Source organism: Hippopotamus amphibius, chromosome 5, assembly GCF_030028045.1.
Source record: "Hippopotamus amphibius kiboko isolate mHipAmp2 chromosome 5, mHipAmp2.hap2, whole genome shotgun sequence".
In the NCBI taxonomy this organism is placed as follows: domain Eukaryota; kingdom Metazoa; phylum Chordata; class Mammalia; order Artiodactyla; family Hippopotamidae; genus Hippopotamus; species Hippopotamus amphibius.
In genome coordinates, this window is record NC_080190.1 from 26,488,136 (window position 1) to 26,506,251 (window position 18,116).

Here is an 18,116-nt window from a genome sequence, read left to right on the forward strand (position 1 = left end):
AAGGCAGACTCTCCGACATCCACAAATGAAGCCCCTTCACAGAGTCCTAGCTTCTTCCAGAAGCTAATGTGGCCGAGAAGATTGATGCTCGGGCCTCCAGGGTCTCCTGTGCAGAGACTGGTGCTTCATGCATCCTACATGCTCCCCTTCAGTTCATTAAAATGCATTTAGCCTGAGGGTTAGACACCCAGGAATGGTCTCAAATGCAATCAGAAGCCTTGAAAATGATTTATTGAACCACTAATTGATCCTGGGAATAACCGCTCTCCTCTTCCTCCCCTCCCAGGTGAACCCGGAGCTCCAGGCAGGATTGTGACTTCAGGTAGGCAGGCCCTGCACTGTGTACTGGGCATGTGCCCTGGCTCTGCTTCAACACCCTGCAAGTCCGCGGGCTTGGTGCTTTGGGCAGGATGCTGAGCTCTTCCAGTCAGAAGCGAGGAGGGTGGGGGGATTTCAGAGATAATACTGGCCCGAGCTGGCCCACAGCCTGGCCTGGGTCCCTGCACCTCTGAGAGAGGAGTGTGGGGCTCAGTGTTCAAAGTGACTTCTGTTTTCAGAGGGATCATCGACTCTCACTGTCCCAGGTCCCCCAGGACCTCCTGGAGCCATGGGACCTCCAGGACCTCCAGGTGTCCCAGGTCAGTCTATTTTCTTGCTTTGCCCCAGATCAGCATCAGGCCTTGGTTGCATTTAACTACAGCAGTGTTGGCTCCAGTCCTGAAACCTGGGCCGGAAGCTGGGGAAGAGTAGGAAGGGGCTGAGAAAGGCCCTCCCAGCCAGCCTGGTGAGCCCTGATTACTCCCCAGCAAGTATCCCAAGCCCTGCATGACACTGCTTCACTAGGTCCCCACAGCACCATTGGAGGCTCGAGCAGGTAAATGGTGTGCCTAAGGTCACACAGCTAAGAAGCAGAAGAGTCGGGGTTTGGCCCGGGTCCTTCTGCCTCCAGAACCAGCATTTGACCAGTCAGAGTCAGTCCTCAAATTGTTCCCTCTTGGAAAACAACTTGATGATATGCATCAAAGGCAACAAAAATGCTAGGAATTTATTGGAAGCAAATATCCCCAAATTGTCCAACAATAATGAGATGGCTATGAAAATATGAAGACTTAAAGAAGGTTGTTAGCAGATAATCGTGTTATTTAAAAGAGCAGAATACTCGATAATATGTGCTCTGTGATTGCAAATAAATTTTTATAAGATTAAAAAATGCTGGAAGGAAATAAAATACGTGCAAGTTAAAGAATTATGGGTGATTTTTTTCTGTTTATCCAAAATGCCTGTTATTTTGTTATATCTATTTTTAATTATTTTAAATGTTTGTATATAAATGGAATACATTATTTAATATGACTAATGCAAGTATAGACCAGCCTTCTTTCCTGATAAACTCCAGTAAGAGAGGGGACACCGGGGGTGTTTAGAAGTCCCCAGCCAGTGGAGGACATTGTCGGAGAGGGCCGTCCTGCCCATCCCAGCAGCCCCAGGGCCTGGCAGAGGAATACTCACTGGCATGGACCACAGGGCTGGTCTCAAATTGCTTACTGCTTTCAAATAAGCAAGCTGACCTCATTGGGCCACTGTGCCATGCCTTGTGAGGAAGCTACTCATCGACCCGGGCACCTGCCTTTTCTTCAGTTCTTTCTAGAACTGACCCTAGAGGTGTGATAAAACCTTTTCTTCCCCAATCCCATTTCCAGGCCCTGTTGGCCCAGCTGGTCTCCCAGGACAGCAAGGTATGTCACACCCTGAAAGAATGCATGCGGTAGGCTGTGGGGAGAGCTTCCTTCCCAGGGTGGACCTGTGCCCATCTTTAAGGGAAGTGAGAGATGTGTGGGTTGGAAACGGAGGTGAGGGTCCACCCGGCCGTTCACCAAGGCCCTTGCAAGGCCTCAGCGGCCACAGGAGACACCTTCTCCCCCCTGCTTCCATGTTTCTGAGGAGGTAGGGATCCTCCCAAAAGGGAGGTTGAGGCTCTTGCATCAGGGTCACTCTCAGCTATTTCCACAGGCCTCAGGCCTCTTATGACCAGAGCCCAAGAATCGTGTCATGTCCAGCACCTTATCCAAATACCAAAGACAGGCCCTGGATCCAGTTCCTCCTGGGGTGTTTCTCACTCCCAGCCAACACTCTGGCCCCGTCCACACCCAGCTCATCCCCACCCCGGGCACCTGGGCAGCTCCCGCGGGAAAGCACGGACAGATTGCTGCAGGCGGTGTCCCCCCAGCTCTGTGCCCTCTCCTCAGGCCCGCGAGGGGAGCCAGGACTTGCTGGAGAGTCGTTCCTGGGCAGCAGCAGCTCCATCTCGGAGGTCCTCTCTGCCCGTGAGTGCCACCGTGTTCTTCAGGACAGGGGACTCGGGTGGGGTGGGAGAGGCGGCCGTGCGCTGGGGCCTGCGGCAGCTGCACCGGTAAGTCATCATGAGCTCCAGTATAAGGATGGCCAGTTCCTCTGAAACACAGTGCTCGCTGAGAAGGAACAGTGGGGGTTTTATCAGCTGTGGAGGATGAGTCACAGGGGATGGCACAGCTGTCAGAGAGGTTCCCCGGATTCCAGAAGGACCAGGGTCACATGGGGCCTCTGAACCCAGCCCTGTGAGTATGACTGGAGGCATCCTGAATCCTCCACACTGGGAACAATGACAAAGGTTCTCAGCCACAGGCCCGGCCTGGGAGGGCTGACTCCTGGATCCTCCTGTTCCCAAAGTCCTTTAAAGAGCCCATGCATAAAATTAAAAATAGAGTTACCATATGACCCAGCAATCCCACTGCTGGGCATATACCCAGAGAACACCATAATTCAAAAAGACACATTCACTCCAATGTTCACTGCAGCACTATTTATAATAGCCAGGACATGGAAGCAACCTAAATGTCCATCAACAGATGAATAGATAAAAAAGATGTGGTACATATATACAATGGAGTATTACTCAGCTGTAAAAAGCAATGAAACTGGGACATTTCTAGAGATGTGGATGGACCTAGAGACTGTCATACAGAGTGAAGTGAGTCAGAAAGAGAAAAACAAATATCGTATATTAACATATATGCAGAATATAGAAAAATTATAAAAATCGACCCGTTTGCAAGGCAGAAACAGAGACACAGATGTAGAGAACAAACGTGTGCACACCAAGTGGGGAAAGCGGGGAGGGTTGGTGGGGAATGAATTGGGAGATTGGGATGCCAAATTGTTCACTCTAAATATATGCAGTTTATTGTATGTTTGAAAAAAAAAGTATGAAAACTGATCATCACAACCCCCCCCTCAAAAAAAAAAAGCCCATGCAGAGATGCCACTGGGCCTCCCACCTGGGCACCTGAACAGCAAAGACAATGCCAGCCCTTGTCTAGCAGTCACCATGTGCCAGACACAGTGCCTTGGTGCCCCACGGAGTCTGCACAAGGCCCTTGTGATGTAGGTCTTGGGCCTCTGGTTTACAGAAGAGGAAGCTGAGGCTGAAAGAGGTCAAGCACTTGCCCACAAGCTAGCGGTGGTGAGGCAGGGTTTGAACTCAGGCTGTCTGACACCAAAGCCACGCTCTTAATCATCACTGTATACACCCGCATAGCCACCAGGGAGCTCGACTCAGCCCCGCCCTGTCTCTGAGCAAAGGTGCCTCTAGCAGAGGGGATCTTGGAGGGTCCCATGCCATGACCCATGACCTGGTGTGGGGGTGTGAGTGTAGGCACTGATGATCCTGGTGAGGGGTAAGGCTGGCAGAGAACAGCCTCATGACAGCTTTTGCTCATTTCTGGTTTCTTCTTTCCACAGAGGGTCTTGATTTACGAGGTCCCCCAGGCCCACCTGGACCACCTGGGCCACCAGGTGAGCACCTCAGGGATCTTTGGAAGGTGGGAAATCTTGAAGGTGGGAGGCTCAAGGCACTTAATGAGGAAGCCAAGATCCTGGGTTCAGCATTGCCTCTTCCTCACCCTCTTCTACAGGACCATCCATTCCAGGCCCCCCAGGACCCCGAGGCCCAGCAGGTGAGAACTGAGTGGTGGGAGACAATGGGACCCAGAGCCCAGGCTTATTCTGGGCTGGCTCTCAGGAAAGAGCTTCTCTGCCACTCTCACTCCTGGGCAGAGTGTTCCTAGCCTACCTCTTGGCATTAATAAGTCTCGGCTGTTCTCTTATCTAGGGGAAGGCCTGCCAGGCCCGCCAGGCCCACCAGGATCTCTCCTGAGCAGCTCAGGTAACGCTGGGGAGGTGTCATTCGTGCTCGCCACCTCAGCCCCAGCCCCAGCCCATGCTGTGGTCTCAGGCACGCAGCCTTCCTGACCTACTCACCACGCTTCCTTCTTCTGACTTTCCGCTGTGGGTGTGTTTGCATAAACTCCATGCTACCTGCTGCATGGAGAGGGTACTGATGACAGCCCAGCCGCCCTGAGAGTCCCTGATGGCCTAGCCTGGGGGAGATAGTCAGTTCTGCCCTTGGGGAGCTTCTGGGCCAACTGGGGAGACCTAGTTCCTGTCCTCAGGGAGCCCAGGTCTGATAAAGTAGGTAGGACACATGCTCATGAAATGAGATAAATGCTGATGGTATAACATAGAAACATATGGAAATAATTTTAGAGCAAACTTTAGCCCAGGACTTGTCTCTAGTGGAAAATTCATCCATCCATCGTCCACACTCAAAACTGTTTCTTTTCTCTACAGAGACCTTCTTCTCTGGCCGTCCAGGCCCACCTGGCCCGCCAGGCCCCAAGGGAGACCAAGGTGAGAGCAGTGTCTTAGGGAGCACAGGAGCCAGCACGTGCCCCTGCGTACCCAGCTGGTGGCTGGGAGAGTTTGGATGAGGCTGGATGAGCTGGGGTGGATCTTCACCCTCCTGCCATATCCCATTAGAAGCTCAGCAGCCTGGAGCAGGGGGTGCGGGGTGGTCAGAAGCTCTGCAAAGAATATCCTCCTTGTCCTGATGGGCGGAGAGGCACGAGGAGCCCCAAGCCCTGAGTCTGCTCTGGCCCCAGAGCCCCATCCCCTCCCCCACGGGCCCCTTGAAGTTACATATCTGGTAGGGACATGTCTCACAACTGTTTGCCTTCTCCTCCAGGCCTTCCAGGCCCCCGAGGACACCAAGGTATAGTAGAACTGGCATCAAACAAACCTGGGGTAGGGGTGGGAGTGGCAAAGGCTGACCTTCCAAGACCCCTGAGCTTCTTGAGTTTGGTCCAAATGAGTGAGGGTAGATCAGAATGTGTCTCTATGGTTGAGAACTTACACGCACATGTGTGCGTGTGTCCTTGGGACAGCTCTAGGCACTGCCCGAGGGCCGGTGCTGCCCCAGCCATCATGAATCTTGGGGAGCCTTGGGAGGGCGGTGGTGTCTTGGGCTGGGGCTCAGGGAGAGGGAGGCCGGCACAGCTGACTGTCCCCTCTCTGCTGTGTCCCTCAGGCGAGCGAGGCCTCCCAGGGTTCTCAGTCTCAGGTAAGTGCTGAGCGCCCCCACTGCTGGCTCTGCTGGAGCCTGTCCCCACCTGGCTGACTGCACTGTGTTGTTGGCCTCCAGGCTCCAGTTCTCTCGGACTCCAGGGACCACCAGGCCCACCCGGCCCTCAGGGACCCAAGGGTGACAAAGGTCAGTGAAGGCGGTAAAGAGCGGGAGCAAGGCTGGCTCCCAGATCCCACTTACTGGTGCTACAGCCTTGGGAGGGAGAAGAAGCTGAAGAAAGGAGAGCCCGGAGGGAGAAAGGGACAGGGTGCAGGGTACAGTCTCTGCCCAAGGAAGCTGTGGTATCACTGCAGAAATGAAACTGAAAATCATGAGATGGTTGTTGAGCCACAAGCTGGGAGTGTGGTTGAGCTTTAACCAGGGGAGGCTTCCTGGAGGAGGTGATGCAAACAGAGCTTCTTGTTTTGGGTTCCAGGTGATCCTGGAGTCCCAGGGGCTCCTGGCATTCCTGGTGGGCCCTCTCGAGGTAAGAACCAAAGGTGCCCAAAGTCCTTCTCCCCTTCTTCAAGCGAGGCTGATCACGCCAAAGAGGATGTTAATTAACTAACTCATTCACTTATCCATGATTCAGTGTTGATGAGGTACTTTCTCCACACGCTAGGATCTCTGAACTGCCTTTAAGGAGGTTACAAGCTAGTGGGAGTGGGAGGGAAGGATGCCTGCACCATAAAGATGGCTCACAGCGCTGATGACGGAAGATGGCGAGAACAGAGCCTGCGAGCTAGGGGGTCAGGGGTGTGGGAGGCCGTGTGGGTGGTGAGCGGGTTGCTGAAAGAAAGGGAGGGCACCTGGGAGAGCGCCTAGGAGCTCTTTGCCACTGTCCTAGTTCTCCTGCTGAGAAAGACTCCCTCCTCACGCTGTGAAAGCATTGCCTGGGCTCCTGTGTTAGGCCCGCAGGGTGGAGAGACCAGCTCAGAGGCTCTCTCTCCTCAGGGGGATCGTCATCCAGCACCATGTTCACACAGGGCCCGCCAGGCCCACCAGGGCCCCCAGGGCCTCCAGGCTCCATCAGCAGCTCCGGCCTGGAGATTCAGCAGTACATCTCTGACTACATGCAGAGTGAGTGCCCGGCGTCTGGGTGGAGCAGCGTCTGTGTGTGTGTGTGTGTGTGTGTGTGTGTCTGTCTGTCTGTCTGTCTGTCTGTGTGGTCCGTGACCTCCCGGACACCTGCCTTCTCACAGCTGCCCACGTATTCCATACATAGCCTTGCCCTCGCCCTAGCAGAGGCTCGTACACTGACGTGCTCCGCACACACGCACTTTCACACTGGTGTGCACTCTGCTGACCTCATCCCTGTGCTCTCCGTGGAGGTGAGGGTGTGAGTTCCACAGGGCACCACAGGTCTGTCAAATGGGTGGCTGACTGGAGTCAAGCACAGACCTCAAGATCCACCCGGCCCAGCACAGCCTCTGCCTCGGTTTCTCCATCTGTAACAAGGGGAGTCTAGGCTTCCTGCTGGCCCAGCCTTGGCCTGTGTGCAGAGTGGGATAGGCATTTCATCAAGTACTTCAGGTCACCTCCATGGGGCAGACACGCCCTCTCGGGGACGAGCTTGACTTTGCTTTATTTCTGTGTTGGCAGGTGACAGTATCAGGTCTTATCTCTCTGGGGTTCAGGGTCCCCCAGGCCCACCTGGTCCCCCCGGGCCTGTCACCACCATCACGGGTGAGACTTTCGACTACTCAGAGCTGGCCAGCCTCGTCGTGAGCTACTTACGGAGTAAGCCTCTCCCCACCCCCCATAATGACACCTCCCTCCCAGGGTCCACGTTTATTCCTGGAGCCTTGTCTCTTAACTTGCTGTTTGCTTTGCCCTTTTTCTGAATGTGATGTTCGATGCTGAATTCACAGTAATCAGGCCGTCGAATCTAGCTTCAAAAAAGTTTGTTCAGATTAAGAAATACAGAAATAAGAAGTTATAAATAGCCTGCTGACACCCCCATTCATTCATTTCCCCCAAACGGAAACAGCTGGTTGACCAGGTCTTTGTGATTCTGGAGTGATGGGGGTGTTGCTTCTGTAGCAGCCAAGCAGGTAACGCGGTTTCCTTCCCCACAGCTTCCGGGTACAGCATCAGCACGTCCTCTGCCTCCATCTCTTCTGAAGACATCCTGGCTGCCCTCCAGCGTGAGTGCCTGTGCTAGAGGGTGGGGCGCCTTCCCTCTCTCCTGGCCGCACTTGTCAGGCACACTTGGCGGTCCCTCCTCACTCCTCCTCATTCCCAGCAGCCAGCTGGAAAGGGGGCGTCAAGGTTCCCCCAGGGCCCGGCAACCAGGCAGGTGCCCCTTCAGCTACCGGAAGCTTGCTCACGTCTCCCTGGGGGTCTGCAAGCCCCCAGCTCACACGTCACTCGGGCCGGTCTGTGAGGAGGCCAGGCTGGCCGTGTGGTTCATGCCAGCGCGTCCTCTCCTTGCAGGGGACGACGTGCGTCAGTATCTACGGCAGTACCTGATGGGCCCTCGGGGTCCCCCGGGGCCACCAGGAGCCAGTGGAGATTGGTCCCTGCAGTCTCTGGACTACGCGGAGCTGAGCACCCGCATCCTCAGCTACATGTCCAGTGAGTGTCTGCCTCCGTGGCAGGGCAGGCGGGAGGGCCTGGGTGGGGACACAGGTGCTGGACGTCCCAGAAGTGGCTCCCTGGCCGTCTCCCGCCGGGCTGCATCCAACCCAGAGGGAACGGGTGGCACTCAGAGCTGCTCAAACCTTGGCTCCAGAGCAGGTCACGGAACCTGGCAGCGGAAGCCAGAATGAGTGTCCCGGGCACCGTCCTGCACACGACTCACACGCACACTCCTCTGTACACACACACCTCTACGCACATGCACACACGCACACTCCCACACAGCCAGCAGGAGGAAGACTGGGGGCACGTCCTGACCTGCACGCCCCCCAGCCCTGGGGCCTCTCCTCCACGCGGTCGTTACCCAGCGTCTCGCGCCTACGCTGCTCTCCGCTGGCGTCTTCCTGCTGCCCTTCTTGCCCCTTTCCTGGCCCCCACTTCTGTTCATGTTGCTTCCGTCTGGCTTCCTCTCCAACACGGTGTTTCCACCTGCCCCTCCCGGTCTGATCTGCATCCATCGTGACTCGGGATTTCGTTCCTCAGGCTCTGGAGTCAGCATTGGGCTTCCTGGCCCCCCAGGGCCCCCTGGCTTGCCCGGAACATCCTACGAGGAGCTCGTCTCCTTGCTCCAAGGTAGGGCCGAGCAGGGCCACTTGATGGTGTGCTGCGGGGCGGAGGGCAGAGCTCCTCAGCCCAAGCTGTGACGGGTCCTTGCTCCTCCTTGGTGTCTCAGGTTCTGAATTCAGAGGCATCGTTGGGCCCCCAGGGCCCCCTGGGCCCCCAGGGCCCCCAGGCAGCGCGTGGTCCAGCATCACCATGGAGGGCCTCTCGTCCTACCTTCAGAGTAAGGAGTGTGGCGGGTGAGGGCTGCAGCCTGGCCTCCGGGGCTCCCGTGGGTCTGAGCCAGGGCAGCTGTGGAGACTTCAGCCCAGGCACCAGTCCTCCTGCCGCGGGGACAGGGCCGGGCTCTGGGGCCCTGGAGGGAGCCACATGAGCGGCTGAGGGGCCTTCAGCCCTGGCAGGGGGAAACGTGCGGGGAGACCACGCATTCAAGTCACGGGAGAACTCAGGGGCCAGCGGGCGCCCAGGTGCCCGGCCGGCAGCTCCGACTCCCAGCAGCAGAGGGGCTGAGGGGAGGGGATTTGGGCTGAATGAGGCTCGGGGTGGGGGGTGGAGGGCAGGGGGCAGCAGTCACCCCGGGGGAGGCCGGGACACACGTGTGCGGGCCTCCCTCACCGCCTCCTTCCAGGCTGGGGACTCAGCGGTCCTGGCAGGGGGTCCCTGATCTTTTCTTTCTCTTGCCTCCCGCTCAGCTGCCGGCCTGGCATCCATCCCAGGCCCCCCTGGCCCCCCTGGCCCCCCAGGCCCCCGAGGGCCCCCGGGTGTCTCAGGTGCTCTGGCCACATACGCAGCTGAACACAGCGACAGCTTCAGGAGTGAGCTGATCAGCTACCTCACAAGTAGGTGCCCCAACGTCGCCGTCTCTCCTCCGTCCCCTCCCAGGCTGGGCTTCTCCCTGTGAGGAGGGCAACCAGGGCTTGAAGGGACCTGGGGGCCAAACACATGAGCTGCCCCAGGCGGGGGGCGTCGAGGCCCTGGGAGACCCCCTCCAAGTCCCACCTCCCGCTAATGCCGCCTCCTCCCAGGTCCTGATGTGCGCGGCTTCCTCGTCGGCCCCCCGGGACCTCCCGGGCCCCAGGGCCCCCCCGGGGACAGCCGCCTGGTGTCCATGGACAGCTCCTACGGCCGGGACAGCAGCTCCTCCTCTCTCAGCCGGGGCTCCTCCTACAGCTCCTCCATGAGCACAGGCGGAGCCAGCGGAGGCTCCCTGGGCGAAGGCGGCGCCTTTGGCCTGGGCATGGGCCGAGGCTACGGCGCAGCGGCAGAAGACGGCCTGTATGGTGGCGGTGGTGCCTTCGGGGCCGGCTTTGCTGGAGGTCTGGATTACAACGAGCTGGCCGTTCGGGTGTCCGAGAGTTTGCAGCGTAAGTGGGGATACGCAGGCCTCAGTGCTGCGGGGTTGCGGGGAGCATGTCAGCATCTCCACATGCAGGAGGACGGCAGTTCTGGAGTCAGACGGGCAGGGACTGAAGACAAGCTTAGTTCAGGGGGCCCAGTCGGGACTGGAATCTATGCTGCAGGGAACAGAGATGCTGAGGTCTTTGTCCTTTGTTTTCCCAGAAGAGTCTATGACTATGAAGGTTTTCTGGTGGGGCAGAGAGAAGGTTGTTAGTGAAGAAGCCCCTTCCCCTGTGCTCACCAGCACAGCTATGCAGTAAAAGGCCTGTAATACAAGCCCACGGAGGCGGCGACGTGCCTGTCAGCAGGGAGACGAAGGAAGCTCTTCCCTCGCTCTGCATAGAAGAGTCTAACTGCGTTGGGAGTTACAGGGCACTGTGCTCCCACCGTGAAGAGGGTGCCGGGTGACCCCTGCTCCCTGCCCACCGCACTCTGGTGTTTACAGGTCAGGGCCTGCTGCAAGGGATGGCCTACACGGTGCAGGGCCCACCAGGCCAGCCTGGGCCCCAGGGGCCCCCTGGCATCAGCAAGGTCTTCTCTGCCTACAGCAACGTGACCGAGGACCTCATGGACTTTTTCCGAAGTAAGGGCATCCTCCGATTACTTTCCCAACACTTAACGTACCGCACAGTCTCACGAGGGGCCTGCGCCATAGAAACCAGTCTCCCCGAAAAACCTCGTTGACACTCAAGATGCTGAAAATATGATACATTCTACACTTTGTTTTCCTCTTACAAGTTCAAACTCAACCACTACCTGCCTTTGTTAGTCTGAACCAATCACTTTACTTCCCCAAGCTCCAGGGTGAGCTCTAGTCTAAGGCCAGTTTCCCCCCCTTGCAGCTTATGGAGCCATCCCAGGACCCCCTGGGCAGAAGGGAGAGATGGGCATCCCTGGACCCAAAGGTAAGTGGTGGCAGGAAACAGCCACCAGGATCCTGTGTAACCACCTCTGTGGGAAGCAGCTCCCTTGTCAGTGCTGCGCTGGGAACGTGTGTGGCTCCTCCAGGCCTGCACTGTGCTTCACTCAGCCGAGCCCCCTTCTGTCCTCCTAGGTGAGAGGGGCCCCGCTGGGCCACCAGGTCAGCCTGGGCCACCCGGCCCTCGAGGGCACAAGGGAGAAAAAGGAGACAAAGGTAAGCCTCGCTGCCACTGTTTCTAGAGTGCTAGGAGGCGCAGGCCACAAGCTCCAGAGCCAGCCTGAAAATTTTAGGCAAATGCCAGTTACTAAAGACAGATACTGCCAACAACATAGTTTGTGTAACAATCAAATGAATGGCCAGGGAGAAAGGAAGAAGGGTGTCAATGTAGGGAGGAAAAGGAGAACCAAGCTGGTAATGAAATGGGATGATCCATTTAAATCAATTGATAGTCTTACAGACGAGTTCATCTGTCAAGCCAGTTTTGTAGTAGTCACAGTTGCTGTAATTACCCAAGTGAAAGTCCCCACAGACCACAAGATATTTTTTAACTTCCTATTCACCTTCCAACTTCTAGGTGACCAAGTCTATGCTGGGCGGAGAAGGAGAAGCATCGCTGTCAAGCCATGAGTGACCCTGGGCGGAACAGCCCCCTGGACCAGTTCTTGCAGTGGCTGATGGTGCTTATGTTAAGACCTCTCCAGGGGGTAACAGCTGGAGTCTCACTGTCCTACTGAGGCATCGCAGCAAATAGTCAACTAGAACCCTTATCTTAGTCTGGAGCAATATATATGTATGTAGAATTCAGTCCAAGATAGTCTGAAACAGCTTCATGGTGTGGACTCAACAGTGGCCGCGTGCAGTGCTGTAGGATGAAGCTGGCCTCCCTGCTGTCCAGGCCTGAGCTCCTCGGCTCCTTTAACACTGAGTTCAAGCCCCAGCCTAGGAAAGCCGGGTACATAAAAGTTGTTTCAGGAGCCCATGAGCTTCACCTTAAAAAATGAGGCCAGAAGATGGGATGGGGGTGCCTTCCTGGGGTGCCACTCGATGGGGCTGTTCTGGTTAACTCTGCAAGGCTGTGCTCTCAGCTCCTTCCTCCCCTCTTCACTCTGTATCCTCTAGTCATAAAAAAAAAACTCTTGCAACTGAAAAAATTAAGAAATCCACTTCCCCTGAAGGTGGTGACAGGGTTTCTACTAGTTATTTCTCACTATATATCTCACATTCCCACTTAGGAAGTTTGATTGCAGCTATGATCTGTCTCCATAGGTCCACTGAACTAGGTTACAGCTGATAGGAAGAGAAGGGCAGGGGGCAAGGAGGAAAGAAAGGGAGGGGAGGGAGAGCAGACTGCCTGACAAAGGAAGCCAGCACCCCTGCTCTGCACTTAGGAAACGCGTTGGGGACTGGGCGTAGTTGGTTTTAAAGCACTTTTCAGTGTCTACAAACATTCATGTGGTCTATTAGATGAAGAGTCATTTCAATTGAAAAATTTCCAATTAAAGGGTTTTTCTTTTTTTAATATTATGTTTTATGTGATGCATCTAGCCCCCCTCCCCCCACACAAAAGGAAGAAAAAGGGAGGGAGGGAAGAAGGAAGAAAGGAGGAAAAGAAGGAAACAAAATATTTTTGGTTAATTCTTATGTTTTACTGTCTAATGAAAATTTACTATGTATAAGGAATGACTGCATTGTGCCTTTTTCATATTTTAGTTTTACCTAAAGGCTGCCTCAATTTGTTTTTGTAATAGTAGCTTTAGAGGCTCAACTATTATATTCCCTTTAATGATTCTTATCTTGATTAACCAGACTTTTGAGTTTTGTCCTAGTTAAGAGATTTACCTATGCAAGCTATCCAAAAGTCTTCATAGAATCCTATGCCCAAGAGAAACAGGGTTAAAGCCCAAACTTGCTAGCTTCTCTGGACACAACCCAGATATATGTCCTCAGCTGGATGGCAGTGGATCTTAGCCTCTTTCGTTTCATTGAGAAAAAAAAAGTCAAGCATGAGCTCCAAAGCATGCAATGCTCTTGGATTAGAAAATGAACGCTGTGCCTCCCTCCAGCCAAGCTGACCACTTGCCAAACGGTCAGCCTAGTGTCTACTGAACGTTGCAGGAACGTATTAATGATGAAAAGAAGTTATTTTTAGCAGAAGTGATGTCATACAGTTTATATGTTTGGTGAGAAAAATAATCCATTCCAAGGGGAAAAAAAGGACATAAAAAAAGGTACATGTAGGGCTTCCTAGGTGGCGCAGTGGTCAAGCATCCGCCTGCCAATGCAGGGGACATGGGTTCAAGCCCTGCTCCAGGAAGATCCCACATGCGGCGGAGCAACTAAGCCCGTGTGCCACAACTATTGAACCCATGTGCTGCAACTACTGAAGCCCATGCACCTAGAGCCCGAGCTCCACAACAAGAGAAGGCACAGCAATGAGGAGCCCACACACCACAATGAAGAGTAGCTCCCACTCACCACAACTAAAGAAAGCCTGCACACAGCAAAAAAGACCCAACACAACCAATTAAATAAATAAATAAAAATAAATAAATAAGGTACATGTACATAGGTTGATGGACATATTTTAAGCACCACCCAAAGGAGGAGTTTGCTCAACAAAAGACACTCCCTCCAAGTTACCAGTAAAAAGGACACTCTTGTGTGTGATGACTACAGATGGTCTGGAACACTAGTAGGTCTGAAGGGTCAGGAGCTGTGGAGGACTGCCAGTTTTAAAATATAATTAGGATTTTTAAAAAATGCTACAAAACGTTCCCATGCAAGACAATCTAGTTTGAAATATTCTCAATAAAAGACTGCTTCCCACAGTAGATTAAGAAATAACTTTATTTTTCATTTATCAGTCCCATGATTGAAAAGACATGTTGCTCCCAAACAGACAAGAGGCATTTTCTGAAACAAAATTCTTTCTGAAAAGTTAGCTTGTGAAGTTATTACACTGCAAATCAGAGAAGGATCACAAAAAGCTACAGCCAACATTTAAAACTGGTAAAACATTCTACCCCAAGCTTAGTAGCAGAAGTTTTAAAGCTATATCAGAACCATGTCAGCCACAGGATAGCGACAATAGTGGCATTAATTGTTGTGTGTCTTCAACTTAAGAAAAGCATTTAAAATATCCCATTTCCTATAAAAGCTCATTTTCCAGAAAAGAACTGATTTATTCAATCAGCAGCCTATTAGAAGTGGAACTAAAGAGCTCGCCTCCTCCACCTCAGTTCTACTTTTTCCTTTAATCAACAATATCTCTAGCTAATCATCTGACAGAATTTGGCTTCTCAGAAGAGTCTTTGTCATTTAAGCACAGTGTGGAATGGGGAAAAGTGTGTAGTTACAAGGAAACTAGGAGAGTACAAAAGACAGTCGCTTCTGAAACTCACTGATGCTCAAGAAATCAGAGACCCTCCGTTACAGTGGGTCTCATATGCCTGAGAGCTTTGTGCTTGAGGAAACACTACTTAGAGGTAGCTCTGGTTCTAGTTTATATTTAATTACAATTTGCTGTATCCCATCACAGGAAAGTTCCAACATCTTCAGCAAGGTATAAGCACTCCAAATTTCCTCCTTACCCACCCTACAGCTTCCTCATGGAAAACACTAAGAAAAAGCTTAACTGTGACTCCATATAGTATAGCAGCTAATGCAGCAATTCACACCCAACCATGGATTGACAGAACTAGGAAAGGCAACCTGGTGCAAGGAGCTCCATGAGCTAGACCTGCAGAAGTGTGGCAGCCTGGCGTGTGTCCACAGCACGCAGGGAAAGGAGGGGAGGCTGAGTAATTAGGGGGCACACATGGAAAATTTCTTTTATGCATTTCATAGCACATTCTGCCACAGCAACAAAACCACCAAATCAGGAATGGATTTGATTCTACTATTGATTTCAAAGATGTCTGTGCCCCTTCCCACCTCCCCACCTATACTTCACGCAGGAGAGAAAGATCATCATTCTATATGAGAATACAGGGCCTAACAAGAAGTGGGCAGGGATGGGTACAAATGGCATGGTCTATAACCAAACACATGTTGAAAAGATTTATGTAACTAAGTATTAAAATGAAGGTTTTACCTCTACATATGTATCATTCTGTAGTCCCGCTCCCACATGAATATGGTCTGGTCATTTTTGAAAGAGAACTCGAGCGTGAACAAGGAATCCGAAGGGCAGTTTTATGGGAGATGCAAGAGGTGCTAATAAACTTACCAGAGGGTCAATCGTTCTACTCTGAGCCTCTTTCCTTTATTCAAAACTCTGAATGTCAAGTTGAAAGGAATAAAAAAGAACCAAATATTCAGACCAAATTAATTATGTGCCATAAACTATTCAGCACACAGGATATCATTTAAATGATAATCAAAAAATGTCCACTGCCTGAAGTATTAATTTTTAAAAAGCCAATAAACTGAAAATTTCAAAGGAGAAAGCAGTATGAAAACCTTCCTCTCTCCCTCTTCAAATAAATCATTAAATACACTGGGTAACATTATACTGTCATTTCTATCATAACAATATAAACAATTTCCATCATCCTGAATATTACTTTATAAAGATATATATTTTAAAAAGCTTTCAAAACATTTTTCAACCCAGCATTTGAGAATAAAGCATTAAAAGAGTTTTGTATACAGTAACACATTCATGTGATAAGTGTATGAATTTACAACCATACATAATATATATATGTATATATATTTATATAAAAAACAAACTTGGCCAGAAGTTAAGGCTACCTAACAAAGTTGTCCAAGTAAATTATGCTTGTCAAAACAATTACAAAATTAAAATCTCATGCATTTTTAAATCATCTAAACCACTGACAAAAGTAAGGTTCAGCATTCAAAGTTTTCAAATTCACTGAAAGAAAGTGCTACAGATATTTACATTTTCTTAACATGAATCAGTGTTCCCACAAAGTTTTATTTGCATTTTTCACCAGCCTCAAATGTAATATAACTAAAAACTGAAATTTCTACAATTTGGTACCTAGTGCTCACAACAGAACAGGCCGCAAATGGCAGGCAGCAAGCTTCATCTACAAGTGTACTGTCTCACATCCCAAAATATGGTTTATAATACTGTTTGACCTGACACGTGCTTGAAATTCTAACCCTCAAAAGGGACTAGAGTGAACATTTCATTAATAATTACATATATCAGCAACCACATGATAAAGGTTTCAGGCTTTTCCCACTCAAATCAAAGTAAATAATTTAAACATGGAACAAAACAAAACCAAAATATAAATGACTTGATCTCAAAACAACAATACGTCATTTCTGATATTTGCCTAAATATTTTATTTAAATTCTTTCTTAAAAACTATTCTGAACCTCTTTTAAGATTAATTTCATAAAAATATATTCATAAATATAACTCAGAGCCTGCCAGCCTCTGACAGAGTTTTAAACAGAATTTGCTAAGATGGGAGAAGTCATTTAACCAGCTCATGTGTTATTTTAAGGAATAAGCTGAGATAGCTAAATCTATATTTTTTAAATTCGGTGAGTTTTACATTTCCAATTTGGACATCTAAAAGCTACCTTTTATTTTTTTCATTTTTCCAATTTTGTACAACATATACTTTAGAATGAAAATTTCTATCAAATGTAATAGGAGCAAGATTTACACAATAATGCTTAATACTAAGGGTGTTTTGTCCCTGTTGAATCAAAAAAGGAAATGCTATTTTATTTTTTTTAGATTATTTTTTTTAATTTATTTATTATTTTCTGGGGGGTACACCAAGTTCAATCATCTGTTTTTATACACATATCCCCAGGAAATGCTATTTTAGACTCAACTGAAATTTAGTGTTTTAGGCACTATTTTCATAAAATTAGCACCCTTAATTATTAGCTCATGTCTAAATAGGTAATTATTTTAGACAAATTATTGATATAATTTTTCTCTTTTAAAAGAGTTTGATGCTAACATTTAAAGATAATAGATTTATTTATTAATCAATATCATATTTTGAGCAACTCACAGTTTTTTCATGAGAGCTGACTCACCAAAAGATTATTCCAACTCTCTACAGCGTAGAGAATCTCAACTATAGACTTTAGGCATCATTGAGAAGTTAAGTCAGGAAAAAAGATATTTACTAATACTTAAGTGACGTAACAGTTTCTTTTTTAAATAACTTTAAACATTATATCTCTACCAGTTTTTCAGGTAACAGTATCTAAACAACACAATTTTTAAGAGTATATACAAAAATCACCTTAGGGAATTACTGCAAGATGCTACTTTGCCAACATGGCCCAGCATCGGTCTTAGTGCCTTTCCCTTCTTCTTTGCTAAACAAATAAAACAAACAAACAAACACCTAGAAGGTGAGGCAGGTGATTGTCTTCGTGAGCTCTCCGATATAGACTATGGCAGAAGATGAAGAGAACAGAATGACACACTGAAAAAGTCAAACCCAACCACAAAATGCTTCCCATTGTTACGATCCAGTGGAATGCAAGCTAGGAATAGGATAGAATTTGGAAATCCGGCTCTGTGTTGATGGGTTAAGGCATTCAGACTCCCCGGTCATTTTAAAGAACACTTCCTGTTCCTGTAGTTTCCTAGCAAACTCTTCTTCCAGTATCTTAAAAAAGAAGGGAAAAAGAAATTAAGCACTGGTATTAAAAATAGAATTTACTCTGACAGCCAAGATAAAATTATTTGCCCCCAAGATTTTCTCTGTATGTCATCCTAAGGAAGAAGAAACTGATCAATAGCTACTAGGACCAAAGGCTGTGCAGCCCTGGGTTCAAGTCTTGGCTCAGCCACATGAATGGATAACTTAAGTCAATTATTTAACTTCTCTACATTACAGAATCATTTCATTCTTCTGCTGTGAAAGAGAGATATAACATCTACTTCACTGGCTTCCTATGTGAGGATTAAATGTGATAGTAATGTACTTAACAGATAGCAGGTACTCAACAGATGGCATCTATTATGAACTACTAATATCATCTGTCTCTTCCTCATGGAACTTACCATTTTCTATTTTTTATTTTGATTATTGATGTGCATGTCTTTTCTTCCACATGGAACTATAAACTGTTTGAAGGTCAAACGTAAACCAGATTCATCTTTACAACCCCACAATATGGAGCAGATATAATAAGTGCTTGATA

The 18,116-nt window shown here is 49.9% G+C and overlaps 2 protein-coding genes across 5 annotated transcripts in view; one reads left to right on the forward strand and one right to left on the reverse strand.

Moving 5' to 3' along the window:
• The window catches only part of COL17A1 (collagen type XVII alpha 1 chain), a 48,875-nt gene extending 36,393 nt beyond the window's left edge, over positions 1 to 12,482 (forward strand). For 2 of the 3 annotated variants that reach the window (XM_057734468.1, XM_057734467.1), the window contains 24 exons: positions 287 to 322; positions 558 to 638; positions 1,701 to 1,736; positions 2,247 to 2,324; positions 3,778 to 3,831; positions 3,951 to 3,992; positions 4,148 to 4,201; positions 4,666 to 4,725; positions 5,060 to 5,086; positions 5,402 to 5,434; positions 5,516 to 5,584; positions 5,874 to 5,924; positions 6,392 to 6,517; positions 7,040 to 7,177; positions 7,516 to 7,584; positions 7,874 to 8,014; positions 8,561 to 8,650; positions 8,751 to 8,861; positions 9,331 to 9,477; positions 9,664 to 10,002; positions 10,482 to 10,619; positions 10,879 to 10,941; positions 11,091 to 11,171; positions 11,533 to 12,482. In XM_057734468.1, coding sequence (XP_057590451.1) covers positions 287 to 322; positions 558 to 638; positions 1,701 to 1,736; positions 2,247 to 2,324; positions 3,778 to 3,831; positions 3,951 to 3,992; positions 4,148 to 4,201; positions 4,666 to 4,725; positions 5,060 to 5,086; positions 5,402 to 5,434; positions 5,516 to 5,584; positions 5,874 to 5,924; positions 6,392 to 6,517; positions 7,040 to 7,177; positions 7,516 to 7,584; positions 7,874 to 8,014; positions 8,561 to 8,650; positions 8,751 to 8,861; positions 9,331 to 9,477; positions 9,664 to 10,002; positions 10,482 to 10,619; positions 10,879 to 10,941; positions 11,091 to 11,171; positions 11,533 to 11,585 — 2,117 coding nt within the window. In that variant the 3' untranslated portion in view covers positions 11,586 to 12,482. The remainder of the gene's footprint in view (positions 1 to 286; positions 323 to 557; positions 639 to 1,700; positions 1,737 to 2,246; positions 2,325 to 3,777; positions 3,832 to 3,950; positions 3,993 to 4,147; positions 4,202 to 4,665; positions 4,726 to 5,059; positions 5,087 to 5,401; positions 5,435 to 5,515; positions 5,585 to 5,873; positions 5,925 to 6,391; positions 6,518 to 7,039; positions 7,178 to 7,515; positions 7,585 to 7,873; positions 8,015 to 8,560; positions 8,651 to 8,750; positions 8,862 to 9,330; positions 9,478 to 9,663; positions 10,003 to 10,481; positions 10,620 to 10,878; positions 10,942 to 11,090; positions 11,172 to 11,532) is intronic. The other variant, XM_057734469.1, reaches the window with a different exon arrangement.
• Positions 12,483 to 13,786: 1,304 nt separating this feature from the next.
• Positions 13,787 to 18,116, reverse strand: part of SLK (STE20 like kinase) — a 63,499-nt gene continuing 59,169 nt past the window's right edge. For both annotated transcript variants that reach the window (XM_057734472.1, XM_057734471.1), the window contains one exon: positions 13,787 to 17,578. In XM_057734472.1, the coding sequence (XP_057590455.1) occupies positions 17,432 to 17,578 (147 nt within the window). In that variant the 3' untranslated portion in view covers positions 13,787 to 17,431. The remainder of the gene's footprint in view (positions 17,579 to 18,116) is intronic.